At 40.0% G+C, this 26,702-nt stretch overlaps 1 protein-coding gene and 1 long non-coding RNA gene across 2 annotated transcripts in view; one reads left to right on the top strand and one right to left on the bottom strand.

Moving 5' to 3' along the window:
* The window catches only part of LOC147753725 (uncharacterized), a gene marked incomplete at its 3' end in the record, with an annotated part of 73,630 nt that overhangs the window by 30,887 nt on the left and 16,041 nt on the right, over nt 1-26,702 (bottom strand).
* Nucleotides 17,091-26,657, top strand: LOC111258852 (mutS protein homolog 4). Its single transcript, XM_086967614.1, has 10 exons — nt 17,091-17,124; nt 17,421-17,472; nt 18,504-18,798; nt 20,211-20,319; nt 20,864-21,005; nt 21,913-22,082; nt 22,668-22,852; nt 23,487-23,718; nt 24,491-24,605; nt 25,027-26,657. The coding sequence occupies exons 1-10, from the start codon at nt 17,091-17,093 to the stop codon at nt 26,411-26,413; spliced, it is 2,721 nt and encodes a 906-aa protein (XP_086823740.1). The 3' UTR covers nt 26,414-26,657.

Genomic DNA, 26,702 nt, shown 5'->3' with positions numbered 1-26,702 from the left:
ACAATTTAGACTGGCCTCAAGACACCATTGTAAAATTTTTCTCGTGTATTTTGCATAAAAACCCGATACTATATACATTTCCTCTAACAGTAATTGTAAAAATATATGCAGATTACAAGAAAATATAGGCAAGAATCGAAAAAAAAAAAAAAAAACGATCGAGACTTAAGGCTGCAGGATATTCCGCACACATGTTCAGACCTGAACAACAGATTATAATTGAAAGTATTAGTTAAAAGTGAGCCGTTCTACACTTTGAATACGAATCACTTACGCAGACTTACCCTACGAATAGCGTCGACTGTTTACTATTTAAAGCTGACTACCACAAAAATCAATGCACAATACGTTACCAATGCACAGATCATATGGGAGGTAACAGTGCGTCGCCCCGACTAGATCTTACGCTCGTGTGTTCTAAAAGACTCAACTTCGCATATCAGGCTATTCAAAAATCTACGTTGCGCCGTTCATAACACACGCAGTATCCGTAGGGTATCCAAATTTAAACAAGGACACCTGAAGGCTTGACAAGGTTAGAAACGAGTACGCAAACCGCGTCGCCTCTACGTGTCAGCGTGAGGAAGAAAAGTTAGATATATCACTAGTTCTCGATACATTTAACGCTATTTATAAGCAGACGTTTGAAGTGTTTACGAGTCTGAAAACAGCAATATTCGACGTAGTAGAAACAAAGAGCAGATCTCACAATATTTTACTCTAATTTATCGTCAAAAGACGTGCGCAAGTTATCCATTCCCACGGAAAGTTTTCCATGCACTGGGAAAGCGATCATTAAACAAAAAATAATAATAGCACGCTTGCTTGATGTATAAGTGCATCTTTGAATAAGGTGTTTTATCACATGAATGCAAATCAACGATGGTCAGGTCTCGGTGGATTTATTCGAGCGAGTTCCAACAAACTTAAGCCAATAACATTAATGAAGTCCTTTGTATTACATGCATGTTTTACGGACAAAATTATTTCGAAGGAATACGTTTGCCCTCAAAAGAAAGATAAGAAGGATGTCAATAACATAATGCCGAGACTGACACGAATAATATTAAAGTTTTAAAGGATAGGTGTAATATTTTACCCCCAAGGAACAGTGGCGCCAAAAACAGTTGTTTTTCACTATTATAATAATCTACCAACGACGCGTTCCACTCGTTACGTTCCTTACAAAAACCGGGCATTTAATTGCCGCGCAATGGGCAAAGAGTCATGAAGGAGAGTCTAGTTGGATGGAAGACTACTGGAAGAGATCGAAAAGGCGGCAAAAAAAGATGCTACGTTCTCAAACATCATGGACCCGTCAAACTGAAATAAAAAGCTTCTGCCAATATTTCCCTTGCAAGTACTAGCTGTCTTATCGTCAGTTGTTCAGACTGTTGAAAAATCGTGGGCGCTTGAGGATCTCTGTAATTCAGATGTACCCTCCGTCAAAAGGTATATATATATATATATATATATATACAATTTTGTTACTTTACTTATAGAAGATTAGTCTCTTCTTCTTGAAACTTTATCCTATTTAATGGAAATCGTGAAAGCGATATGATTCTAACAAAGTAATTTAATTTCGACATGTAACACCAAAACATATATTTTAGACATATATTTACTAAAGATATATTCAAAAAACAAAAGCTGATGAGATTACTGGGATGACTTTGTACTTTGACCCCTTGAAAACGCTAGGTAGATTGTATTAACAAATTGATTCACGAATGTTTTTATTGGGTGCCTCGCCCGTGATAGTGTGCACAGCTCGAAGCCTTGCAAAATTTACAAACACGATCCTGATTTGTCTCAAGATATCCTTGGGTTTTGTACATTAGATCACTAGCAAGCCTAGCGTTTGGGTGACAGTTACCTTTGTCAATATGTCTTCCAACGAGCAGGTCGAGCGCGTTACAGATATTTTCAGTAGAGGACGAGATAAATATGTATCTTAATTAATTGGCATAGCATAAACCGACTGCGTGTTGTTTGCCAAAAACAACACGAACCTATTTATGGGTATGGAGGGGGGAGGGGGAGGGGAGGGGGAAGGGGGGAATAAAGGGCTTTTTAAGATATGTTTAATTAAAAAACTGATGCGATCAGGGAAATGAGAACGCCGGCGTGATTTTACAAAGTTACAGGATTCCGTAGAGCGTCAAAATGATCAGCTTTTGGGATCCGACAAGATAAGATAAGATAAGCGGAATATATTCTTATTGTCAAGTGAAATAAGCTCTAAGCTTACTACTTATTACGGTATAGCTACGATTCACTCGTCTGTACGTATATGCGCTTCCCCAACCCTAAGCATAGGAAAGAGACCATGGCTCTTGTAATAAAATATTTGTTGTAAAAATAAAATATTGTAGATTTAATTTATGAGGTAAGCATTTTTCTTATCCCTTATTTGCTATGGGATGAGTGGCTAAAGTTGCTTCGCTGGGTCCAATGACGTTGGAACATCTTCAAATGTCCAGATCACTCGTCATAAATGTAACAATAGTTGGCATTATAGAGGGCGATCAGAGCTGTCGATTGGTATGCAACGTATAAAGGTCACTTTTTATAATTTAATAATGAAAAAAAAACCGAAAATGTCCAAAGCGACTATTATCAATCTCAATAGATGGGTATACGTCTAAGGCCTTTGCAGGACATCTTTGCTTCCTTTGCATGGAAAAATGTTCAGTTCGGAATAACCAGCGCTTCTAATACTCTGGCCAAAAATACATGGCTTTCTTGTTTCTGTTACCCTCTTTTAAAGTTTGATGAATTAAGACACAACACAAAGGGCAAAATCCATATAGATGTTTCTTCACGACAAAAACTTAATAACTTAAGTTTGTACTAAGTCCTCAAATAATAACGAAGATATTTTGCCACTTTTTTCGCGGAAGAGGATATCAAACGTAGTTTTATAATTAAACTTGACCGATACCCGGAGCCGTATGACGTTCTTCTTTAGACGCTTGGTTATGCTCCATCGAAATCATATTTACTAAACTAATATCTTATTTCTCTCAAGCTTTACTCTCTGCAAGCCCAATTATGCACTGATTAGTACGACTGGTATGGGAAGCGGTCTTTACCTCGACATCTGCTGGCCATAATCACGAAGGTTGTGCTCTTTAGAGCTCTAAATCCTCCCGCGTATCCTCTGGACCTAATCAACTGACTTTCTTATTACCAATCAATACGACGGAGTTCAGGCTTTTTCGGCCAAAAGGATTAGGTTCTTAATTCTTAGCCATGCCTCGGCCTGAGGAATCTTCTGAATGTAAAGTCTTTCCAACGTTAGTACAGTGAATTAAACAAATTCAAAAAAAAAAAATAAAGAATCTACTATGACACACCTGTAGTTCACTACATTAGATGATTTCTTGTCACCCATGAAATGAGAGCACTAGGGTTTTTCGCATCGTACAATTTATATCTAACGCATTCAACGGTGCACACTGCAAGTGACACAGAAATATATAATAAGAAACCCCAATTCTCTAAACTAACAAAGCATTCTTACATATAAGAATCCTCCTGAAGCGTTTGTCGGTAACCCATTACGATCACTTAACTGACAAGGTCGAATTCTAAAAATCTGTAGGCCTTCTCCACATATATACACAGAGAGTATGCCAATTAAGGGGAAAAATGCAATGTAGAATGTACGGCGAAAAGCGCATGCTGTACGTAGAATGAAATTATTTCCGTTCGCACAGCGAGAGTATCGCTCATTCTGTTTATAAACCTAACCGACCCGGTCTTGATGCCGTCTTCGTGCTCTCGCTTGTCCGTGACGCGCCGCAAGCTGAGTCAAGTTTCTGGGTGCCATAAGCCTCAACTAATCCTATAGTAGTGAAGCTGGGTGACGACCGCTCTACTGAACGTCCTAAGCAATGTCCTGTGACCTGTATCTGTTCTGTGCAGCCATCGACTTATGCAGTGCCTAGGGAATGTTCAGAAGAAAGTACGGTGCTCATATACGAATCTACGCAAGAGGCACAACAGGTTCGCGTAGTAAAGCTCTGTCTTTAGGAGGAAACTTCATTACGCTATCTACTACTGCCGCGCTTACGTATATAGAGCGATTGTACCACCGCACAGTCACTACAGGCTGGGTGCAGTCGCGTAACTTGCTGCGCAGGTTGCGACCTCTTTCGACTACTTACATGAGTTACTACACTTACGAAATACCATTCTCGCGTTTGAGCAGTCACGGTTACTGTAACAAACTTACGTGCATAGGCTCAATGTGTATCTATAAAGCTTGGTTATGTTTTCTTCAAAATACAACCCTACACAAACAGGTATCTATATGTGACAGGTAGACTATACGGTGGCGATCACGCCCAAAGGTCACGACACAGCGTTTCCTAAGGGCCCTGGCGACTACTGCAGACAGAATTGAACTATTAATAAGGGCATAGCTTAAAGAGTAGGGTATCTTCGCACCTTTGAACAGGTGTCGGTCTCTTTAATTGAACTCTAATTCAAGTACAGGCGGTCTCGGCAACCTCATGTATGCCTTGACGGTTGAAAACATTCTTTTTCAAGCATGAACGTTTAGCTGCTTGCCATCCCCGTCCCATCAACTGACCCAATTCCGGGGCGAAAAGAAACGGGATTGTAAGTTATAATGTTGGATCGAGAAGAAGAGCGGTCAGGCAGGTAGGGCTCATCCCGGATAGTTTTTAGGCGAGTGCAACGCAGAGCAAAGGGATAGCAATGAGCTTAAGATGGTGTCCTTCGTTTTCTTTGATATATACAAGACTAGGGTATTACAATTGAATCTGCTCCGTTCCTTTCTATTGGTGCATTTGTGTGTATGTGTGTCGGATAGGGTATGGGAAACTAAAAAGGCTGGAAGAAATGCCAGAGACCCAGTGGCATCCTGTTAATCACATTCTTGAATAATCTGTATAATATAAAGAATAACAAGATTTGACTTACAAACGAAAGTTTGTAAACATTTTGGATAGGTTTATGTTCTAGATGCCAACGCTACTGATGCCAATACGTTTTGTTTCCTGCTATATTTTGTTTGCCAAATTAGAGATATCTAAAGATGGTCAAAAACATTGTTGATATGTCGAATTGCCCCAACTCTTGATGTTATGGATCACTCATGATATATATATAATATTATTACCATAAATTGGTTTATATACGTCAGACCAATAATGGACATTTATCCCAGTGAATTAGAAAGTTCCATCTGCGGTTCGTTCACCTCTAAAAATGGTATCACCTAAATGTCCTTCTACAAATATAAGGAATATTTTACAAATGCGCCCTAAAATGCACGTGTTTAATTGCGTTCTAATTGTTTTCCATGCTTGACATAGTTACTGCACTTAAGTAAGGGCTGTTGTCTTCTCGAAGATAAGCTACAATTTCTTCCTCGATCACACACCCCTCGTATGAATAAAGGAAGCAATATAATCTGCAATTAAAATCGGCGCAGGCTGCAACGGTCTGCACGCTGAGCACGGTGAAAAACGAGTCTCTTTTGTATATTAATGTTTTTTCTTATTAACTAATTATCTCATTAAATCGAAGGTCGAATATCGTCAGCATTAGCCAGTTTCTTGCAGCACAAAAGCATGCGTTAATCGGTGTTTGATTTTCAACTGATTTTCGCCTACCTTTGCTCTATACTATGCGGATCTGTCAAGAGCCTCATCATCGAAACGTCTGAATGGAATCCTTCACGTTTGCCCTCTGCCCTCGACGACAAATTGATCAGTCGTGAAGGTTAGTTTGATTAAGGTAAATTAATCAAACAATTTACTAGGGTTTATACAAGTATGACCATATTAGCTTAACGGACGAATTATGCAACTATAGTAATAACGTAAGGTTTTGGATGGGCATAGACCTGAGGGCGGTTACGGCACTGTAATATGGGAAATATCTGGCTATTTTGTTTCAATTCATAAAAATGCCGTAAAAAAAGCGCCTTATTGTGAGCACTTAATCGATCCTTGCTCTTTAGGGGTTACTGACGTCCGTGAGGCGTTTCGGAGAGATTCTTCAAGCGTAATTTTTTTTTTTTTTACTGAAAAAGACAGACAAATGATTTTTGTTGCAGCTTAAGATTACACTTTATTATGACATCGTTGGCCATAACCGCACCAAGTGATCCGTAACTACTGAACATTAAGGGGATTTTGTATCCATTATAATCATTAACATACGTTCGGCTATTTTATGATGTTACTTTATATTATAGGATCATTATCGATATAGGGGTCGACGTTTTTAGCAGATCGATGAAGTTTAGGGGAATATGTTTGCTGTCAACAGTTGAATAGTAGCTTGCAGATAAACTTATTTTCTTAGAAGAACTATAGTGGCAGACGTTTCCCACGCCGGCCATTACACTCACTCAATATTGGCTGGGAATTTATTTCTACGTGGGACAGGGATATTCCCTGGACAGTGGTAAAAGTCATCGATTATTGATTTGCTGTTAACCGTCTCATCAGAGGCTCCGTGCGTCTGAGGATAGCGACGCAAACGACGCCGATCCTCGAACCCAGGAGATCTTGCTGAAAAGAAGACTCAATATAGACTCGTTTATCATCCTGTTATGCTGTTGAACTCGACAGTATGCATTTACATACTCGTATACATCGCATGAACCGATTTGTAATGAACTGTCACCAACCTGTTACCGTACTGATACAAATAAATAATTTCCGTAGGTGTATTTAAAATATAGTCCCGTTGCGAATATTCACAGTCATTCTATAGGGGTTACTGTGGTATCAGGCGACACCACTGAAGGAAATAGATTTGTAGTCGAAGCCGAAAAACGGAGAAAAGCAGGCGAACAGTTGAAGCATCAGTGGAAAACAGGACGATTAAAACATATTAAAGACTGTTTATTATTCGACAATGACGAAGCCCCATCATTCATCGTTTACCATCACGCGGTCTTCCCACTTGCCACCGACCCGCTGATAGCGTTAACCAATAGTTTGGCCTATTTTGTCGATCAGAGCTTATAGTTTGATATAAAGCTATCAAAAATCGATGTCGACATCGAGCTTTAATGGCTTAGTAAGATTATAAAAAATATAAGAGATAACCCGCAGAAGTAACGATATCTGTGTCAGTTCAAGCGTTCACAAATAGCGTTCTTGTTAACTATCTCCGAGCTACTTGCTTGCTATAAACGGATCAAAATGTTGTAAGACTCTCTCAACTTAACTTCTGTCTTTTGTAAATTTAACTAGGCAACCTCTATGTAGGGTATCGCGTTAAGGATCTTGTAAGCCATATTACTTATCGAAATACAACTGACCTGAATGAGGTAAACGCGTCGACGATGACGAGGAACTATTCTTAATCGTCTACGGAACTGTCTAAGAAATGCATTTGACATTGCTGTCCAAACTCTCGTTTCTGCTTCCTCTACCTCAGTTATAAGCCTGCGCTATTCCCATCGTACAGATGCACTGTTTGGCGCCCCCTGTGCAATCAAAACTATGAGCCGGCTTACTTTTTTGGAGAAATCCATTCACTGATGGCTGATGTCGTTGGCGATCTTTGGCGCATTTAGACTTACTGTAGAAAGCCATTAGTTTTTTTCGAAATTTCTTCTTAGGCCCATTTAAGACGTCGTCAAAGTTATAAAAATGCACATTTAATTATTGCGTCAGTCAGAATAAGTGACAGCTAATTTAAGTGTGGTCTGAAGTACGCATCGGGTACGAGAGCAATTTCCAACGCAGGGTTCATGCAGTTCCCAGGGAACGTTGTAACATAACAGCCATTTAACCATACCGGCCTATATATATAACAGCCATAGCCACATCGCCTCACCGGTAAGCGCGGTAAACCTAAGTCAAGATGTTAAGCCAATTAGTTGAGTATATTTTAGATAAATGTTAGTGGGAATTACTTTTTTAACCTGATACATCTGTTTTTCCCTCCGTGACTATACCGAATTTTCCACATAACACAGGTTTTTTGACCCCTTCATAATTCCTAACCAATATGTTAGATAGCGCTAGGGCTGGGCCACTAAACGCATTAAAAATATCGTAGCAGTATAGATGGGATATCTACGCACAATTGGGGCCGTCTAACCATATATTTATTCAGTGGCCCCTGTTAACGGTACGGCTATATATGAGATCTCTGTTCGATAACGGCTCTCGTGCGATTTTTCTAACTTGCCAAGTATTTTTGCTTAGTAAATTTCAAATGATAGCATAATATTTGTCAAAGTCGTGCGAATTTTCTTTCCTACAGAGGGTGTACGTCTCCAAGTGGCTTGTAGTAGGCATTACACGTTCTGCCCTAAAGGTTTACCAATGGAATTTGTATGCAGACAGACCTATGATATATCACGCCATTATTCTGTAAGCTTTCAGGGGTCACCGAAGGGTTGACTGACCTGGCTCATTAATTGATTTGAATTTATTCAAATTGATTTAAGAAGCTTATTCAAGCAGTGCAGTAGTCCCAGGATTTGAATTTTATAAATAAGCATTCAGGTGACATTTAAGATATTTTGTATCTCAGTAGGGGATAGTGTATAGATACTTGAGCTGATTTAGGTTTAGGCAAAAAAACTAGTACGTTCCCCTCGAGACATTTCTAATAAATGACATTTGTATGATATATTACCAACTTCTTAATGTGATTCTCTAAGAGTCATTAATTTTCGTATCTTGTATTCGATACGGAGTATAGTTGCAACAGTTACTTATTTTAGGTGGAACTTTAGAAGTTAGAGCATACACAAATTCGAGGGTGTCGTTTCGAAAATAGGACTCTGTAGTAATTGAAAAAAATCAACGAGCTTGAAACTAATTTATCGTAGTTTATCTAATGATAAAATTGTTTGTCAGTATATTTAGTTGGTGACAGAAAATTAATATACGTCAGTTATTATTATTATCAATAATAATAAATAGGTTTTGGTAAAACGTCAAAGACCTCCTTTTGTAGGTATTCATCACTATAAAAGACCCCTCTGGTCTATACTTGTGCAAACCTTCAAATGTTAACATCAATGCAAGACCTTTGAAAAATCCTCGACGTAGCTTAGTTTTTGGCTGTTAATCTTTTAGGGACATGTTGTGGTGCAGGGTTAAATCTGGGCATAGACATGCTTCGTTTTGGTGTCGAACGCCAGCCGTCTGGCGCAATGTCTAACGGCGATACCATATGTAAAATTCGAAGCATATAGGATATAGAGGACCTTTGAGTTAAACCCTTTTGCGAAACATCTATGTATCGTTCTACTCGAACTCGTCATATACATGCACCATATTCCCCAAGAACGTGAACTTGTGCTTACACGCAAGTTTAAGTTGAGTAATAGCATTTATGAACGGTCGTTGAGCCTGTCGAAGTAAAAGGCAAAAGCCGTTGTCAACAGGAAAAAGTACATGCATTCATTTCTATGCCGTATTTCAAATGTCGGATAGAAAGATATCGGGCATATCGATGATTTTCCCCAGCTGTCACCAGCACTGCTAACTAGCTTTCGTTTTCAGTGATCGATCAGCAGCCCGCTGGTTACGACTAAAACAAAACGATGCCGTTATAAGTAAAAACTGGCCAATCGCAGGATACAAACTAGTTCTATAGTGGTTTAGGCCTTATATTGTCCGTCCTGCGTTGTGCATAACAGAGAGAAACTTCGCAGGATAAGTGGTATGTACATGTGTGTAAGTGCATGGCCACTGGCCGAAGGAGGCCCAGACGCTAAACTTCAGACCCTAGAACGAGAACTAGATACCCTCACGTTTGCAATGGGTTAGTTAGTCACTCTGAGGTGGTGCGCTTGCGATTGTATGCTCATATGGTGAAAGAACCCGGCCCTTTCGCTTTGTTTGTCGTTATTTGGAGCCGGTTAATGTATGAGATATTTGGCCATATGTGGATGAAGTGTAAAGTAGTTTCAAAAATGCTACTGAGTTTCATGATTCATAATAGGCAGTCTGATGCGATATTTGTTCGTTCTTTTATAAAATGGAGGAAAGATAAAATTATTTCCGGCATCATATCTGAAGATGCAGGTAAATCACTATAAGCGCTCCTTGTAAACGCTCATAAAGGATAGCAGAGTGAAGGTGCGTAAAAATTCGATGTGTCACATAGTTGAGAACTGACTTTAGCGTAGCTGACGAAGGAACTCCTAATGAAAAAAAATATACATCAAAAAGATTTTCGTTGATATCTGTTAGCAGGATATCTGGCGCAAACGAAGCTCCGCCAGTTTAAAAACTAATCTACTATAAGTGCGGGCCGCTTTACGCTTTGTCTTATTGTCGAGGAATCGATTGTCAGGAGCGTGATATAAAACTGTAGCTACTTGTTTAATACAATGCATTGCCTCGTTGGCCTCGGTTCATGTCAGTTCCGTATGCAACTAAATGTAGCTGGCTATGAGGAAACATGCTGTACACCGACGTGTTTGCGATACCGACAGAAATACGATTCAAATTACGTATACGTAATACGTGTTTTTAATGACACTACGCATGGTTTGTAGCGCGGTCTGAAATGGCTGAGAGTGGCGGTGTAAAAATTCATAAAAATGAACATCACAGTAATTTCAAGTCTCTACCTGATATATTCAGTTTTTTTTAAAGGTAATCTAGGCATTTGACCCTTGGACTGTTTTTTAGAGAAACACAACTACCGAATATAAAGAATATCAGTATTACTTATGGTTGACACCATTCGCTTCAACGATGTATTAACCGTCTCGAGGCTACAGCTGTATCCTCCAAGTAACATCGTGTAGCCATGTTGGATGTCCCGTCGGGCCCGTTTAAGAGTTTGTTCTTTGACATAAAAGGCTGTTTCATCCTTTTTTTAGGTTTCGATCCCGTGAACGTTACTTACGGTTGATCTCACGGATGAGGCGATAACAAGGAAAATAATTCGTTCAATACAAAATCTGTGCCAAGGGAAAATGCTTAACAGGTCCTGCTTAATAGAACAAACGTTTAAGTCTCTCGCGAATCATACGAATTATGATAGTATAGCAGGACCTGTACTATTATTGATTTACTTATTATTACTTACAAAGATGTAATATAACCGTATACCGATTTTCTTATTCGTAGGCGATGATACTGAATCGCGGGAACTCTAGGCAATATGTCGCAAAACAATAAAAACCACTGCTTGCTAAATAGCTACTACTGTCTGTGATGATTCTAACGAAATCATTCAAAGAGGACTTGATCAAAACATTTTCCAGCAGCTAGGGTTATTGAAACATATTATTTATTGCATGGAGAAATGGGGCGCACCGTGGTCGCCAGTTTAATCAGTTAACTTTAGGTTGACTGCACTTCTCAGTCTGTCTAGACTTAGCTTAAGAATAGTACCAGGTCGAGGACCAGCGGCAAACTTTATTCTCTTGTTTGTTTGGAGCTCTGTCGTTCGCGCAGACGTAGCTACTGACGCGTAGAGCTTTTGAATCGCGATTGAGATATCTGAGAGAATTAAAGGAACATGCTTATTTCGTCTCTAAAAATTGGGTACTTTTCGCTCGGTTCGACATAACCATAGTGGAATGCCAAGATACGCATATAATCAAGTTCATCTAAGTTGACTGACTTTTTAATTGATCTATATATAGCACAGCTAGATAAGGTACTATTAACCAGCCAAAGAAATGATTAACAGTAGCAATAACGAGAACGGTCTCCGGCCACGTATGATGCACTGTTAGAATTCTTTATATTATAGCTAAAAAGGCAACTGAAGATACATACGTATACGTGGGCGTATACATATGTATCATTGTCAAGAGTGCACAATTTTAGTTAACGCACCGACCCCCATATGGAACTGTTGCTAACGCATGCGGAGTGCACGGCGTCGGTAGCACTTACTACTTCGCTACTCTACTGCGCAAGCTATTACTCCGGAGGACCGGGAAGTTCTATATCTTATTAAGCTTCTTCAGCGCTCGTGCGCTCGAATTTTTTCGAACCTTTTAACCACAAGTGACCATCGATGTACTTTTTATCGTTTAGATGTCACATCTCCGAAATAAACTAAAAGTAAGGTACAACTAAATCACACTACAAAATTCATGCAAATCTAGGGCTATTTAAGCCTCTATTATCGAAAATCGCTCCCCAACCCCTAATGATCGAGAGCGCACGAAACAATAGAAATCAGTGATTATTCTACTTTCTTATTATACGACAATGGCCCATGGACTGTCCTGGTTCGGCAAAACAATCTAAAAATTGTAAAAAATAAGGGAAATAACTGATACGCAGCGACAAACTGAAACCCGTTAGCTGGATTCATGATTGTTCGCGCCCAAACCATAGCGCCAATCAGGTCCCACACAATTTAAGCGCGAGGCATGATCATGTGGAAAGGTAAAGCTGCATTTGTGAATACTGGATTTTGTCTGTTTACCTATTAATAGACATTTATATAAGATTGGCCTTCATTGGAATCTATGAGACTTCACTATAGCATTGCAGTTTCATTTCCAGTGTCAGTGGGTCTGTAATGAGAACTATGGCTTGATCGGGGACAGGGAATTTAATTCAATTACAGCTAAAAAAATATAACTATATCACGTCGGTTTTGCGTACCTGCACAATTAGGTAGTATTATGAAAGTATTTAACTACAGCTGAAAATCCTACTGGAGATATCATGATTATGCTTCAGTCGTTTCGCCCACCTGTCTCGGCCTCGTTAGTCAAGTTCTAAAGCAGGACAAACTAAAGGAATTGATCTAGCTAGGCTTAAATCTATGCAACGAGCATTACTGAAAATTCACTCAATAGAGTAGAATTTATCCTAAGGATAATGAAAAAATCTTCAATACTAACTCAATAGAAAAAAAAAACATGATGTTGATGAAAAAAATTAAAGCAGATTATTTCCCTCTAGTCAATGAATAGCCATATGACTATGGCTGGTGTTCACTGACACCTACGTCAATAATAACTGAACGAATGTTAAAACTTTCAAACTAGGCACAGTTCCCCGAGGTATTCAATGGACTCTTCTGGTCCGATTGTCCTATTCCCCCCCCCCCTATTTGCGTTCTGAAATTTCGCGTGACCGTCCTTTGATGGAGCCGAACCTTCCTCCTGCATTTTGACAAGTACTTTTTGCAAATCGACCTTTTCGTGTCTGTTACTATCGGAGCCGTACTGCGTCTGCTCTAATATTCTTGCTTGTAATGAGGGCATTCGACGATACGCCTATGCAGGATCATACTATTCGGATCATGTGCATTGGCTACACTTTTCGCAGTGTTCTGAATAAAGCTGAGCATCGGCAAAAGCTACATTTTCTAGTGTACCTGATCGGACTGTCGGGATCTTTTTTGTATACACTGGCAAAGCTGGCGATTCGAATCACGATGCCTATACTATCGAACATCCCGAACGTAATATTCGAGCCGATCAAAATCTATTGTGGATGATTAAAAATTCAAGAAATTTCTTTTCCTAAATTAGCATCAGTGTAGCAATGCGATTGCAGATTGCTATACACAAGTGTTGATCGGAAGGTAACCCAGTTGCATTGGAGACAAATTAAACTGTCGTTAAAATGACCCTTCGCGCGTTTTTTCAACTGTCATTGACATGAAGACGAGCAATTTATCTAACGGGGTCTAGTTTAGGTAAGCATCCTGTGGCTAAGGTTCGGCCAGCTCTTCAAGATAGCTTTGTCGTTGTCTCAAACAGAGAAAATTCATAGAATATTATAGTTTAAACGATGTTTCTACAAGTAGAGAAAACAAAACATGCAAGCCTGCGTCAGCGAGTATGCTACAGCTTATATAATGAGCTTTATGCACAGGCCAAGAATTTTAATTAAGCTTCATAACTGGGTTTACATTATTATAATGTTACGTCTAATCGCATTCTCAACTGACAGTACGTTGATGAGTCGTACTACGCTGAGAGTACTGATACGTCTCGAAAACAACAGCACTGTCTTCCAAGTATTATCGTTCCTACTTCTCATACTAGCCGTAACATATACACGACTGGTTACTCTGCAATTACGTAACAGTCAGTCATCTGCTGCTTTTTTCCCCAACCCGAATTAAATTTACCCGACGATACCTTGACCACTGTAGCCCGATACAGTGATCTCATAATAAATCACACCACATTAAAATATTTACTATTAAATAAAACCCTATTATATTATCGTTGTCTTTTTTACTACAGCCACGCTCACCTCAGTTAGCGGGAAACTATACAACCCTTATTTTATGGAGTCAATTGAAGCCACGCGAGCGCAGAAGTGTTCCAGTAACTATCTCTACATTATCTCAATGCAAAATGAACTTCGTGCATGTCGTTTGTTGATATTAAATGTTGTACATATTTCCCTTCGTGTTTGCCATCGTGCTTATTTGATCTGTTGGTGAAATAAAAAGTCCAATTTGCACGTATTTCCAAGGCGCTGCTGTTTTTTCTGAAAGCGTTTAGTCCCAGAGTATTGCTAGTGTCTTCCTTACGACCTACTCTCTTATTAGCACCCTGAGAGTTTTGACATATATATGAACTTACGTGCGTGTTTTAACTGAAAAAAATGTATACATATATATATATGCAAGACTCTACTCGGAATGTGTGTATACACTTCAGTCTAAGGGACACAGAGAGCAGATCTAAGAATCAAGCGGTTAAGGCCACAGTTTTTTAAGCACAACAGTTTATTGCTCAGGCAATTTTTTGTCGCGTAATTGGTAACCTAAAAGTTTCTTGGATGAACACGACAGCCTGCACATTAGGCTGTTAGATAGTCTTATAGAGGACTTGCAAGGGTTTTATAACTACCAACTAGTTAGAATCAAGCTTCTCGCGCAAAAATTGAGTTATAGGAGCTTGTAATAGAAGGACGGCTGGGCTTTGCCTACAACTTATTTTGTCCGACAAACATCAAGTTTACAGACTTACTGACCATAAGCTAATTGGGCGAATGCTCAGAGTTGAGTCTATGCAAGAATGGTGCAAGGAAAGAGCGTGCTTCAAAAAGGCGCAGTCTATAGTTGTCCTTACTTAATGGAGCGTTTGATTTGTCTCGTGGATGCTACTACGCTCCTAAATTAAATTGCTAGTTCGCTTTAAACCCGGACAGAATTTGGAGAAGCTGCCTATAACCCACGGGCCGGTTTTTCAGTACAACTCATGGGTTACGTATCATACAATCTAATAGTTCGGTAGATTTTATTTGACTGTCGATGTAGCGCCGGAGTTACTCCTACATAGGCACTAAGAGTGATTCTGTTAAACTTACTATATCATTAGTGAGTGTTTTCGAAGCGGACTGTACCAATACAAAACAGCAACAGCTTAAAAATTGCCTCTTTGGGACGTTATTAACATAACTAAATTAACGGACACTTAGCGACCGGCATCCGATCGTTCAAAAGAACCCAAGTAACGTCTTTAATGAAACTGTGCCTGAATTAAAAGTGGGTCTATTTTAACTTAATGCCTCTGAACGCCTGAGTTCAAAGTGCATCGACGCTTGCGCATGTAATATTCTTCAAGCATTCGAAAACCTGACTGTTGTTTGCATCCCTTTAAATCGTCACTTGAGCTCAAATAAGTTTTCAGTTCCGACCGAAAACATGCGGCAGAATAATCACAGGAAGAAGAAGTTACAACGACGTCTGGCCGGACTGTATTGAATCTCTTGTTTTGACAAAAGTGTCAATGAAAAAAAAACTTTCTCTCCCTCTAGATGGTTGTATGGAACGAGGCTCCGAAACATATACAATTCGACAACCTTGATAAGTACAAGTTTATGAGAGTATTCAAAAGGAACTCGATATTGTGCAGTATCGTTTGGCTAAGCGAGCATGTGGGCAGATGCCTTTTGTATTCCAAAAATAACAAATGACCAGGGATGGTTTGAGGGTACTTTGCATTTGTACAAAGAGTGAATGAACAGAAAAAGCAGCGTTCAAAAGGACGCCGTATAAAATGTAGCGTTATATGCTAACCGGAGAAATACGACTTTTATTAAAAAAAAAAAAAAAAAAAAAAAGAGGAACTCCATGATTCGGTTCACACTATTGTACATTTTAAATTATATAAGTAATCTATTTTATTTCGGAATACTGGTAAATATAGTGCATTAGAATGGATAAGAATTTTTCACAAACTGTTCACAAAAGTTATGGACATAGTACAGGTGAAGAAAGTTAACAAACATAATTTTCCCCAATCCCCCCAGACGGAATAACGCACCTTATGGTCTTTCGAAGCACATGCTAATAGCTTAAAAAGAGTGCCCTTTTACCGTAATTATAGTCGGGTAGCCATACGTATAACATTGTATCGACATCTTTATTTTGTGAATTTCTTTTCTTTGTGGGTCATCTCCAAATGTTTTGGTCCGTTGTTAAGAACGTTATCTATGATATGGCTGACAATGCTTTCAGAGGGGTCCACCAAGAAATTAAGTGGATTCAATTAGAATCGTGTGCTAACTATCTAATCATACCTATTTTGTAAAAAGAAGTTGTTATTATTATATGCTGAACATGATGAAGTCATGCAGATGTAACATCTACATATTTGTAATACAAACCCAATTTAATTTAGCCGTTGGTAGTTGTGACTTAATAGTCGTCCAGTTTCTATCTGTGGTCATGTATTTTTTCCATCTGAGCATTTCTACAACATTCTTGTTCGAGCTGGTGGTTGACGCCCTTGTATAACATTAGATCGTAGACGATTCAATCAATGCTCGTCTCCGAAAAGTCATAGCGATCGAATGGTAGAGTATGTCTGAACCCTAGGAAACTGTATATCGTTCAATGTCAAAATGCGGCTTTAGCTGCTGAAACAGCGGCTGAAACTTAATCGTACGGCGTTTCGACATATGATAGGGTAGCGCACTTACAATTGTTATCATATTTTCTTTCGAAATATTCAAATTTCGATAGTTAAAGTTCGTGTCATGCCAATTGCCGGAGCAGGAATAGCGGCTGAGCTGGATCCGGTCGGAAATGCATCTGTAGAATGACTAGCCATATTGTGCGGCCATATTGTGGACGATTCTCGAACTATTCACAACGGATGCATCACGGCATAAACAATGACGACACCAAAGTATCGTGATGATTGTTTTGGTAAGTATTAAATAGTAGTTAAATGAGCAATTAGACGGTCCGCATGGTAGCTAACTTTCGATACCTTCACCTCTAGGTGTGGCAATACGACACACGCAGATTGAAAGTGACTATAGGATGCATTAATTCGCTTCATATTCTATCATCAAGTTCAAAACGTTGCGGACACCCCTTTTGATAAAGTGGTAGAGATATTGTTATCTAAGCACGTGTATATTTCCCAGTGTTTTTCCTGTTACTTAACCGTGAATCTGAGTATAAGCGTAATGTCTAGTTTGTCGTTGTTTTTTTCGCAGCACAAGTAACTCCTAGGCGGTCCAGCCTGCAGAAATCGCCGTTTGTAAACAGGTGAGTCACTAGGGCTGACTAACGCAACGGATATTGAAAAGTTGTTTTTCTGCTGATGATATTCTTCGTTTTTCGGAAGGGGATCTAAAATGCATTTCCACACACTACCAGCTTAACATGATTGGTCAGATTGTAAACCAGTGTGGGGTTCTCACCAAAATGATTGTATCCGCTTTGTCAGGATGATATCTACGTGTAAGCTATTTGCTTTAGCCAGCCGAAATCCTTATTTACTAGTATTACGTGCTAATTGGAGACAAAGCAAAGCCTATCAAGGATTAGTTGGCTGAGTTATCAGCTTCATTCGAGGACAGGTTCTCCACCATACGAGGCGCAGTTTGGTCTCCTCAGGGGTTTCAGCCCAGCGAGGATGACTGAAAAACAGTGCCACCCATATGGGCAGCAGGCGCCTGAAACTGATCTGACTTGGATAATCTGTCTTTATTTCCTAGTTGCTTTGTTCTGTGGCGTGCAGGATTAGCTTAGCGTCTTAGTTTGTTGACTCGCCCGCGTCCTTTAGTTAGTTTAATAAACGCTTTACTTACCTCCTTTCCGGACGCTACTTTTTTTTTCATACGATAAATCTCTGACCACACACTTTCTTATACACCACTGTGTCAGCTCATTCGCTAAAAATCGGTTACTACTGCGGAACTGCAGTGGTGGCGCCATCTGGCTGTATCGCTTCAAAAGACCCCGTGTCCGGGATCGGCTGTTTCCTGGGGTTCAGAGAGCACAAAAAACGTATTTGATCCAACGACTCAACTATAATCAATGGCAGACGTTATGGAAACGCTGAAATCGGGACGTGGAATTATCATCAAGTGAACCCCACTAGACCTTCCACTCGATTGCGTATATAATGCCCGCATAAAGACAGCTATTCTATTTGCTTGATATTAGCTATTTCTGACAAATAGGCAAATTCTAGAGGTAAGTACAAACTATCTAACACTCCCCTACATTACAAGATTGCGTGCAAGAAGAGCCCATGTTCACCAAGTGCATTTCCCTCTTGTATATTTAAGTAGACGTGTCAACGCGGCCACACCTACGAATGCCAGGGAGACAGTTGCCAACATCTCAGGAGTCACTAGCAGTGGAAGGAAAGCCATTGCAAGCGCCGTTGCTAGCGGGACCTCTTCAAACAGCAACCGTGGCGTCAACAAGCAACTCAAGGGAAGTGTCCTGGTTTGTCTTTGCAATGGACGGGGTTACTCGACTGGGACCGTGGGTTTGGCAGCCCTCGATCTGCGAACGAATCGCCTATTTGTTCGACAGTTGGAAGATACACCGAATTACTACACGACTTGCACAGTTCTCACCGTAGGTCGTAGGGGCATGCATTGAGACTATATGTAGTTCGATGGTGAAGCGGGAACATTGTCTTCAAAAAATCTCGTAAGCCTGTGGAAAATAACCCAAGGTTTGAAAGTTGCAGAAACAACTTTCATGTAAATCTAATGCCAGTCATCGAAAACGTATATAAAGAGGGTGAAAATAAACCGTGCAAAAGGTTACCCTTGAAACGGTCATTCCTTTTCGGTTGGCCTCGCATTCAACCTGTCGGCACCTTCGTTAACTTAAATCAGAACTAAGCTATATAGGAACGAGTTTTGCTACGGGTTCGAACGCAGGTTTATTCAAGGACAACAAGTTACATCGTACATGATCGAGAGACGGTTACAAATACCAGTTTCTGAGGCTCCCTTTGCAACCATTTCGGGCAACATTTCGGCCGGCTGCCAGGTGGAACGGCCCTCAGTCTCCACATGGAAAAGCGCTGCTTCTGTGAAGTGGTTAAGTCCCAATAACAAGGAACGTCGTGCCTGTTCAACAGACACAGACTTGGCGAGCGATGTTGACATGCAATGTTAGTTAGCATTCGTGGGACATAAGCATCATCGCCTCATTTCAGATGGACTCCACGAGCTAGCGCTGACCAATCATAGGTTCGATTCGTTCCATCAGAACCAGCAGATTTCGCCTACGTAAAAGCTCATTCAAGTTTCTTGCAACGTTGTGAAACGTAGCCAGCAGCTTTTTTTCTTTTTAGCTCTATGATAGCTTTCGTATAGTACGTTACGTTCATCCCTTCGTAAACAGTGCATGAAATCTAGTCGCTACGATTATTCGCTTTCACAAGGCTCGTTTTGATGTCGGCTACCAAAATTTCGTGCTCTTCATTCAAGACTGAATATCGTTAGCAGCTGCCATTTTCTTTCGCTGGCAGGATTGAGCAGGACGGTCGCTTTATGTTCACATCGTTCTGAAAACCATAGACGTCCAGGTTTGTCCGGAACCTTGTCCGGTACAATAGCATCGATGCTCGTTTGTACGCGTATACTGGGAGCGAGTTTACATCATCGATTTGTCCACAATAGTGATAGTGGCGAAAATTAGATAAAACCCTTACCTAGATCAAGGCATATGTACGATAGGAAAGTAATATCAAAGATCGTTGTCAATAAACGTTGCTTTTTGACCCGGTGATTCACGTATCGCCCACTGTCCGTAGACAAAATATATAGAATACTCATAATGCGATTATAAACGAGCTAGTTGAAGCGATAGTAAATTGAAAACTGTTGATCGACCATCCACTGATGCAATTGTAAAGCAAGTAATATTAAATTTTATTAATTACATTAAATATACAGATACGATGTATCGTTTACGGGCGGGTCGACTCTACTTCAAGTCTGATCCCTTGAATGTGATTTTTCCTATATATTTAGAGCTTGGACCCAATGGAAATCACGATGCCCCGCACCGCGCTTGACGCAAGGCCTGAAAGACAGTTGGTCAAACAGCTGAAGCAATTCTTTCCTGAGGTGCAACTCACCGGTACGTTCAACGAACTAAGTAATGTAAACTATTATATGTACATTTACTTTCTTTAGTCACACTAATAACATATCATAATAAGTTCCGCGAAGGCTTGGATCACATTGAGTCTACTCACTTCAAAAACGTAACGGAAGACTTCAAATTTAATGTTAGTTTGAGCACTGAAACATTTTGACTGACCTAGAATGTTTAAACACAGGATACATTTAAAATTAATAAGGATGTTTTCAAAAGAAATTACTAAGTTAGAGTTAGGTAGGTGGATTCGTGTTATAGTCGGCGGTGGCTCCAAGGGTAACAACACAAATTAGGAAAGCATGGATTAAAATTGACTTCGAATCACGAGGCTGCCAATTGGGTGTAACGACCGCTAACTTGATACGCGTTAATAACGAAAAACATAAGACGTACTTCGCAAGGTTCTATGAAACAGGTTGAGTAACTAGCAGATTGAGAACACGGAACTGGTTTGCCTTATTTGTAACGTGTGGATGTTGTTCTGGTCCCTAAGATACAGCTTTTTTTTTTTTTGCCGGTTTAGGTATTGAACGCCGATGGTACAATGATTGCAAGGGCGTCGAAGTCCTTCGTAAATTGAACATGTTTCCACAAGCGGTGCCTCGTCTTGACATTGAGCTACGCAATAAGTATTATGCGCTTGCATCCGCCAATGCGATCTTTAAGTACGTCCATACTAGCCTCTTCCCGTAGACCAATGCAGACGGTCAACATTTTCTGTTGAAAAGATTCGATATGGCATGCTTTACCCCGAAAAGGCCACTAAAATGGATCCATTAGAAAAAATTTCTTCTACAATTTGGTTTTGCCACAGACAATCCATTTCCATGACCAACTGTCTCTATTGCTCCGGAACGCATAAGTCAAACAGCGGGCTCCCGCCGCTACAAAGCTTTTGCGCCTTTAATGATATCTATTAAATTTTACAAAGAATAGCCACATCGTGAAACGACGAACCGCACTAGATTATATTGAAAGCTAGACAAAGCCTCTCCAGATGAGACATTAAAGGTGTAGCCGTACATCGATTACTAAACTGGCGATCCGGTTTTTATCGGAGCTAGTTATTTTTTGCCCCTATGTCAGTTATGGTCTTCGTTACCTAGGATCAAGCATATCGCTATGGTTTTACGAGATCATGAGGGAGCTCGTCTGTATTCATTCTTTCCGTGGAAGGAAGCAACTCTTTCGGCTTATACTACGGCCGTGACTAACTATTCGGCAGTCGCTTTGTATCCATGCTTATCCAACACATGGACATGGAGGTACACAGATGGACGAAATCTTTAGAAACGATCTACTGAATGATTAATTATGCGTGACTAGATAATCAACAAAAAAAAATATGGCTTCTATGAAAGGCATCGACTTTACCGAGAACAGAAATCTCGTAATTAAGAGGTGTAATTTTTCGTTTTTGAGGTGTAACCATTGAAGCGATACTACTACTACCTATCTTCTAGACCAAGTGTCAGTTTGAAGTTAGATTAGGCACTCAACTGAAAATAACCAATAGCTCTTTCCAATTTTTTAGTGTAATTTTGCCTACATTGATATTTTTTTGGGAATTAGATACGTCGAATTGGTACAAAAGGCGGCCGCGCCGAGAGCCCGTTCACTACGAATTGACATACTCCCACCGGTAGAGGGAATCTGCCAAGTTGATGCCGTCACCGTTCGCGAACTGGAGTTAATTGCAAGCCTAGATGTTGCTAGCGACGCCTATAAGTACACCCTTTTCGGTAAGTTTAGGTTTTAGGTTGATTTCAATTGATATTCCCATTAGAAGTAATATAAACCATCGTTTCTTTTTTACTCTGTATCTTGCCAGTTACGAGCGTTTGAGTTTAAAAAAAACTTTTCAAACCTTCTACTACAGGAATATGAGATTGCGAAGACGATTTCAGAGAAATCTGACCACCTTAAAGCTACTTCCGGTTTTTTTTTTGTTGGACACGAACATCCCGTAAATGTCAACGGCTTTATAAGAAAAAACACGTGGCGTCAGAAGAAGAAGAAGGATAGCATTTTTTCGACCAAGCTTTTTTTCCTTATTTCTTGCAGCTTATTTAGCATTCGTCTGGCCGCATGGCAGTGAATACAGGTACTATGCTTGTTTTTTTTTTAATCAAAGTTGGCCTAAAAACCCATTCATTGACAAACAATGATCTTAGCCATGATGTCCGCACGGGCGCCGAGAATATTTTTGTAGGGCCACAAAGTGAGGTTTTTAAATAGCATCTATAAACAATCTGTTTTTCTGAATACGTCATCATATCGCCTTGTTATGCGACTTTTTAATTATGCAGACGTAATAAATTACACAGCAACTGGTCCAGGACAACGAGCACTCAGACTAAGGCTTCTGCAGCCACTGCGAGACCTAGCCCATATTGAGGAGCGTCTTGATTGTCTCACCGAATTGATTGATCGAGCTGCACTTGCTCAGGATTTGCATACTTTGCTAAGCAAGACCATCGATCTCGAGCGACTTATCACCAACATAGTGAAGGTTGGTTTGGCGGAATCTCCGATGTAGTTTATACTAACTTCCCGTTCTACCATTGAGCATTTGCCTTTCCAGATAAGTTACAAATTCTGAGAAAATAGAGATCAGAGATGTACACATTTGCACAGACCTGTCTAAAGTCTAATTCTATACCTTAGCTAGTTTGAGCGTTGTCCGTGAACGTTCTCAACCAAGTGTTAGGCCAGAAGTAAAGTAGTAAGGATCGATAGCCTTTTAGAAATGAATATTTCATATAAATTTTCTTCTTATGTTAATTAATTTTAACGCTGATTTTTTAGTTGAACAGTATTCAAAAGTTACTCTGTTTAGCAGTGCCTTTGGCCTTTTCATAGAGCCAGGTTTAGTAGGTTTTATAGCATTTGAACTTTTGCTTACGTTACAACATAAAAAATCAGTAAAAGTAGTAGTTGATATAGTTTGTTCCGTTCCATCCAATTGCTCAAACCTTGATCCAGTGAATGAGGTATATAAATTGTTTGTTTGCTTACACTCGACTCATCGTCTAGAATAAACTGTCCTGCGTCTCCGTCGGATATTAGAATGTGTCAAATGAAAAACGATACAACAAACAGCATAAAATATACAATTCTTCCTCACACGGCCTTCTGTGGTTTAGGATGGTTTAGGCGGTGGAGACCATGCAACTGCTATGGCGAACCGAATACAATGCCTGTTATCCCTCAAACACAACCTTGACCTACTGGAATCCTTTCAAACAATTCTGGGGCCGTACGCTAAGGAGGCGGGTTCTGTTCCTGGCGCTTGCAAACAACAGAGAATATCCTATATCAGCATACTCCAAAGCTTCATGTCCGATCCGAGATTCAAGCAGATCTCTAAGGTCATCAGTGAGTAGCACTATATACAATAATATATACATTTAATATATATAAATATAAATTTATAAGTTCAGCCGAATGAAGTAGTTGGACCTTTAATCATAAATCATAATAAAAACGCACGTATTTATGTCAATAGCCGCACGAAGTCGCATCAATATCATTGCGTGCCTACACAACTATGAATGAATGCTCTTCGGTATGATCTAATTTTATGGAAATAACGTGACGCAAGACATTCTAGTAAATGAATTATTTATAAAAAAAAAAAAGATATAGCGGTAATGGTGAAGCACATTCGAAATGCCCATTGCCGATAGCTGGAAATGTAATACAGTGTGGGCAACGCATGATTTCGCTGCTATGAGTTGTGACCTGCTCGCCGTATTAGCTTGTCTCGCGTGTTGGTAGAGATAACTACAGATGTTTTACGAATGAGCATTGTGCTAACGAGTTCAACACATGAACCAGCTCACAGCTGTCTCTAGGAATATAGGTTTCTAGTTGTGTTGTTTCTCTTGTTATCTAACTATATCAATATGGTCTATTGTCAGTTTCAAATCTAGACACTTAGAATCGGTCCACTAGAACACCCAAAAATCATCTGGGCTACTTTGGTAAATCCTTATAGCCTACTTCCTGTTTTTCTCTGCATATCGTTTATATATCAACCGCTAATTATCTTGGTAACATAAAACTTGTCTTTTCTGTAGAAATAGAAAATAGATATCATTCTGTAGAATAGTTAGCTCTAACAACAAATGTCTGCCTCTTTCCTTAGACGACTACTTTGTCCCTGAAGCGTTTCTGAACCGTGGTGTACTAGATTCTCTAACTGCGCGTATTGGCTGCATTCGTGTTGAAATCAGCGATACGTTAGATCAGTACCGCAGATTGTACGCAGAAACCATTGAGGAAATCGATAACATACGGACGAGAGCGGCCGAAAAATACCAACTCAGTAGACTTCAGCTGGCCTTTTCAGCAGTAAGAGGATTTCACTTTAGTCTTCCGAGCTCCAATCACTCAATGTCCATGTTGCCTCCTGAATTTATCAAGGTAAACGCCATCATATCCTATGTACACAATGGCAAACTTGTATACACACACACAGACACACACACGTATATATATAGTACATCTTCTTATTCCAGCCGGAGTAGATTTAGGCTCTTCTATGCATCAAAACGTATAGTGATCATATACAAGGAACATAGTAGTAGTAAATCGACTATCTGCAACAACTGAATAAACCTTTTAAAAGCAGCTCTAAAAACATAGGAAATAATCATGTGTAAGCTTCAAATGAGAGTTTAGGTACAAACCAACCTTAAATGTACGTACGCTAATTATTGCTACTCACAATATCTTAACATCTGTAGTACCCGATTCTCTCGCTACCAAAGAATACACATGTGCGACATCGTCATTTCAGATAACCCATACCCGTTCAAACTATCACTTCACAACTGAGTCACTTCTTCGGGCTAATGAACGCCTAAATTGGGTGGTAAACGAAATTTACCGAAGTTCAATTATCGTTCTACAACCAGTAGTAGACCAAATTCGGCCTCACATCGACAGCCTATTCAAACTTGCAGAAATGTGGACCGAGCTTGATGTGACCTGCAGCTTAGCGATTTTAGCTAGCGTTAATGATGGCTTTGTAAGGCCCAAATTCTCCGATTATGTTACAGCTGTTGAGGAGGGCCGCCACCCTGTACTGGCGCGCCAGTGGTCATTCGAAGACCCTGACGTATTTCACGCAAACCCTGTTCGACTGACCACAAAAGATAATATGATTATTCTCACCGGACCTAACAACGCCGGCAAGTCCGTCTATATGAAACAATTAGCACTGCTACAAATTCTCGCACAGATTGGAAGTTACGTACCGGCAAAGTGGGCGGTATTTCGACCAGCGAGCAAAATTTTCGCCCGTACAGGGTACGGGGATGATCTGGTTAACAGCTGTTCGTCGTATATGCTTGAAGTTGTACGCGTAAGTCAGGTGCTGGAAAACGTCGAAGAAGACTCATTGATCGTCGTGGATGAACTGGGTTGTGGCACCAGCGAAGAAGATGGAGCCGCGCTCTGTTTTGCAGTGGCAAGTTACCTGAGCAAATTTAAGGCGTTTGTCATTTTTTCCACACACTTCGAGCTCGTAACCCATCTTGAGAGGTTCTATCCTAATGTCAGTAATTATCATATTGATGCAAAAATTGAAAACGGTGTATTAGTCTATAAACGGAGTCTTGAAGAGGGAGTAACCCCGCTAACAGCATATGGCGTCCAAACGGCACGCCAGAATGGCGTTCAGGAAGCGATCTGCAAAGAGGCAGCAGAGGTCGCATATACTATTTGGCTTAATACTAAGCCGTTGAAAGCGCTTGACCAGGCTGATTGCTTGTTAAATCTGCGACGCCAGGCGTCCGCTTTGAGAAAAAAGGCAATAGCTTTCACTCGAGCAGGCTTCGCGAAATTAACTCGCGAACAGACAGCGGAACTCGTGGAAGACATCAAGACACTTGCGGAGAACAAACAGCAGGTGATGGGCATCATTGCAAACTGTCGAAGCCGACCTACTGCTATTGAATATGAAGCTACAACCCGTAATGGCAAAGACTACTCGAGTATTATACTTCAGAATTCCGTAGCTCGAACACCGATTTCGGCCAGCCCATTTTTTCCCAGTAAGGAGTAGTCCTTAACCGAATACTCAGAGCTCGTCTAACCTTAAAATGTCAGATTGACGTCTATGATGTGTAAATGATATGAGAATGTACTTTGTGCGCAAGGTTAGTTACTTTAAACGTAGTGAATGAGCACTGTGAAAAATGGTGTTTGGCAAACATGACAAGATCTATTAGAAAATTCTATTTTATTTAGTTGAATAGCAACGATGGCGCTGACCCTATCCGTATATTCAACCACGTACTCCTGTAGTATTACGCATATCTAAGTATCATGTAATCTATATCAAATTAAACAAA

Source organism: Varroa jacobsoni, unplaced genomic scaffold (assembly GCF_002532875.2).
Source record: "Varroa jacobsoni isolate VJ856 unplaced genomic scaffold, vjacob_1.0 scaffold_271, whole genome shotgun sequence".
NCBI classification, from domain to species: Eukaryota; Metazoa; Arthropoda; class Arachnida; order Mesostigmata; family Varroidae; genus Varroa; species Varroa jacobsoni.
This window is presented reverse-complemented; position numbering and strand designations above follow the sequence as displayed.

Bases quoted from the DNA above. Each gene is read 5' to 3' on its own strand.
- LOC111258852 (XM_086967614.1), top strand. From the start codon at position 17,091: ATGACGACACCAAAGTATCGTGATGATTGTTTTG. The intron at 18,799-20,210 runs GTAGGTCGTAGG...CTATATATTTAG, and splicing joins CGACTTGCACAGTTCTCACC to AGCTTGGACCCAATGGAAAT. The intron at 24,606-25,026 runs GTACGCAGAAAC...ATGAGAGTTTAG, and splicing joins TTAGATCAGTACCGCAGATT to GTACAAACCAACCTTAAATG.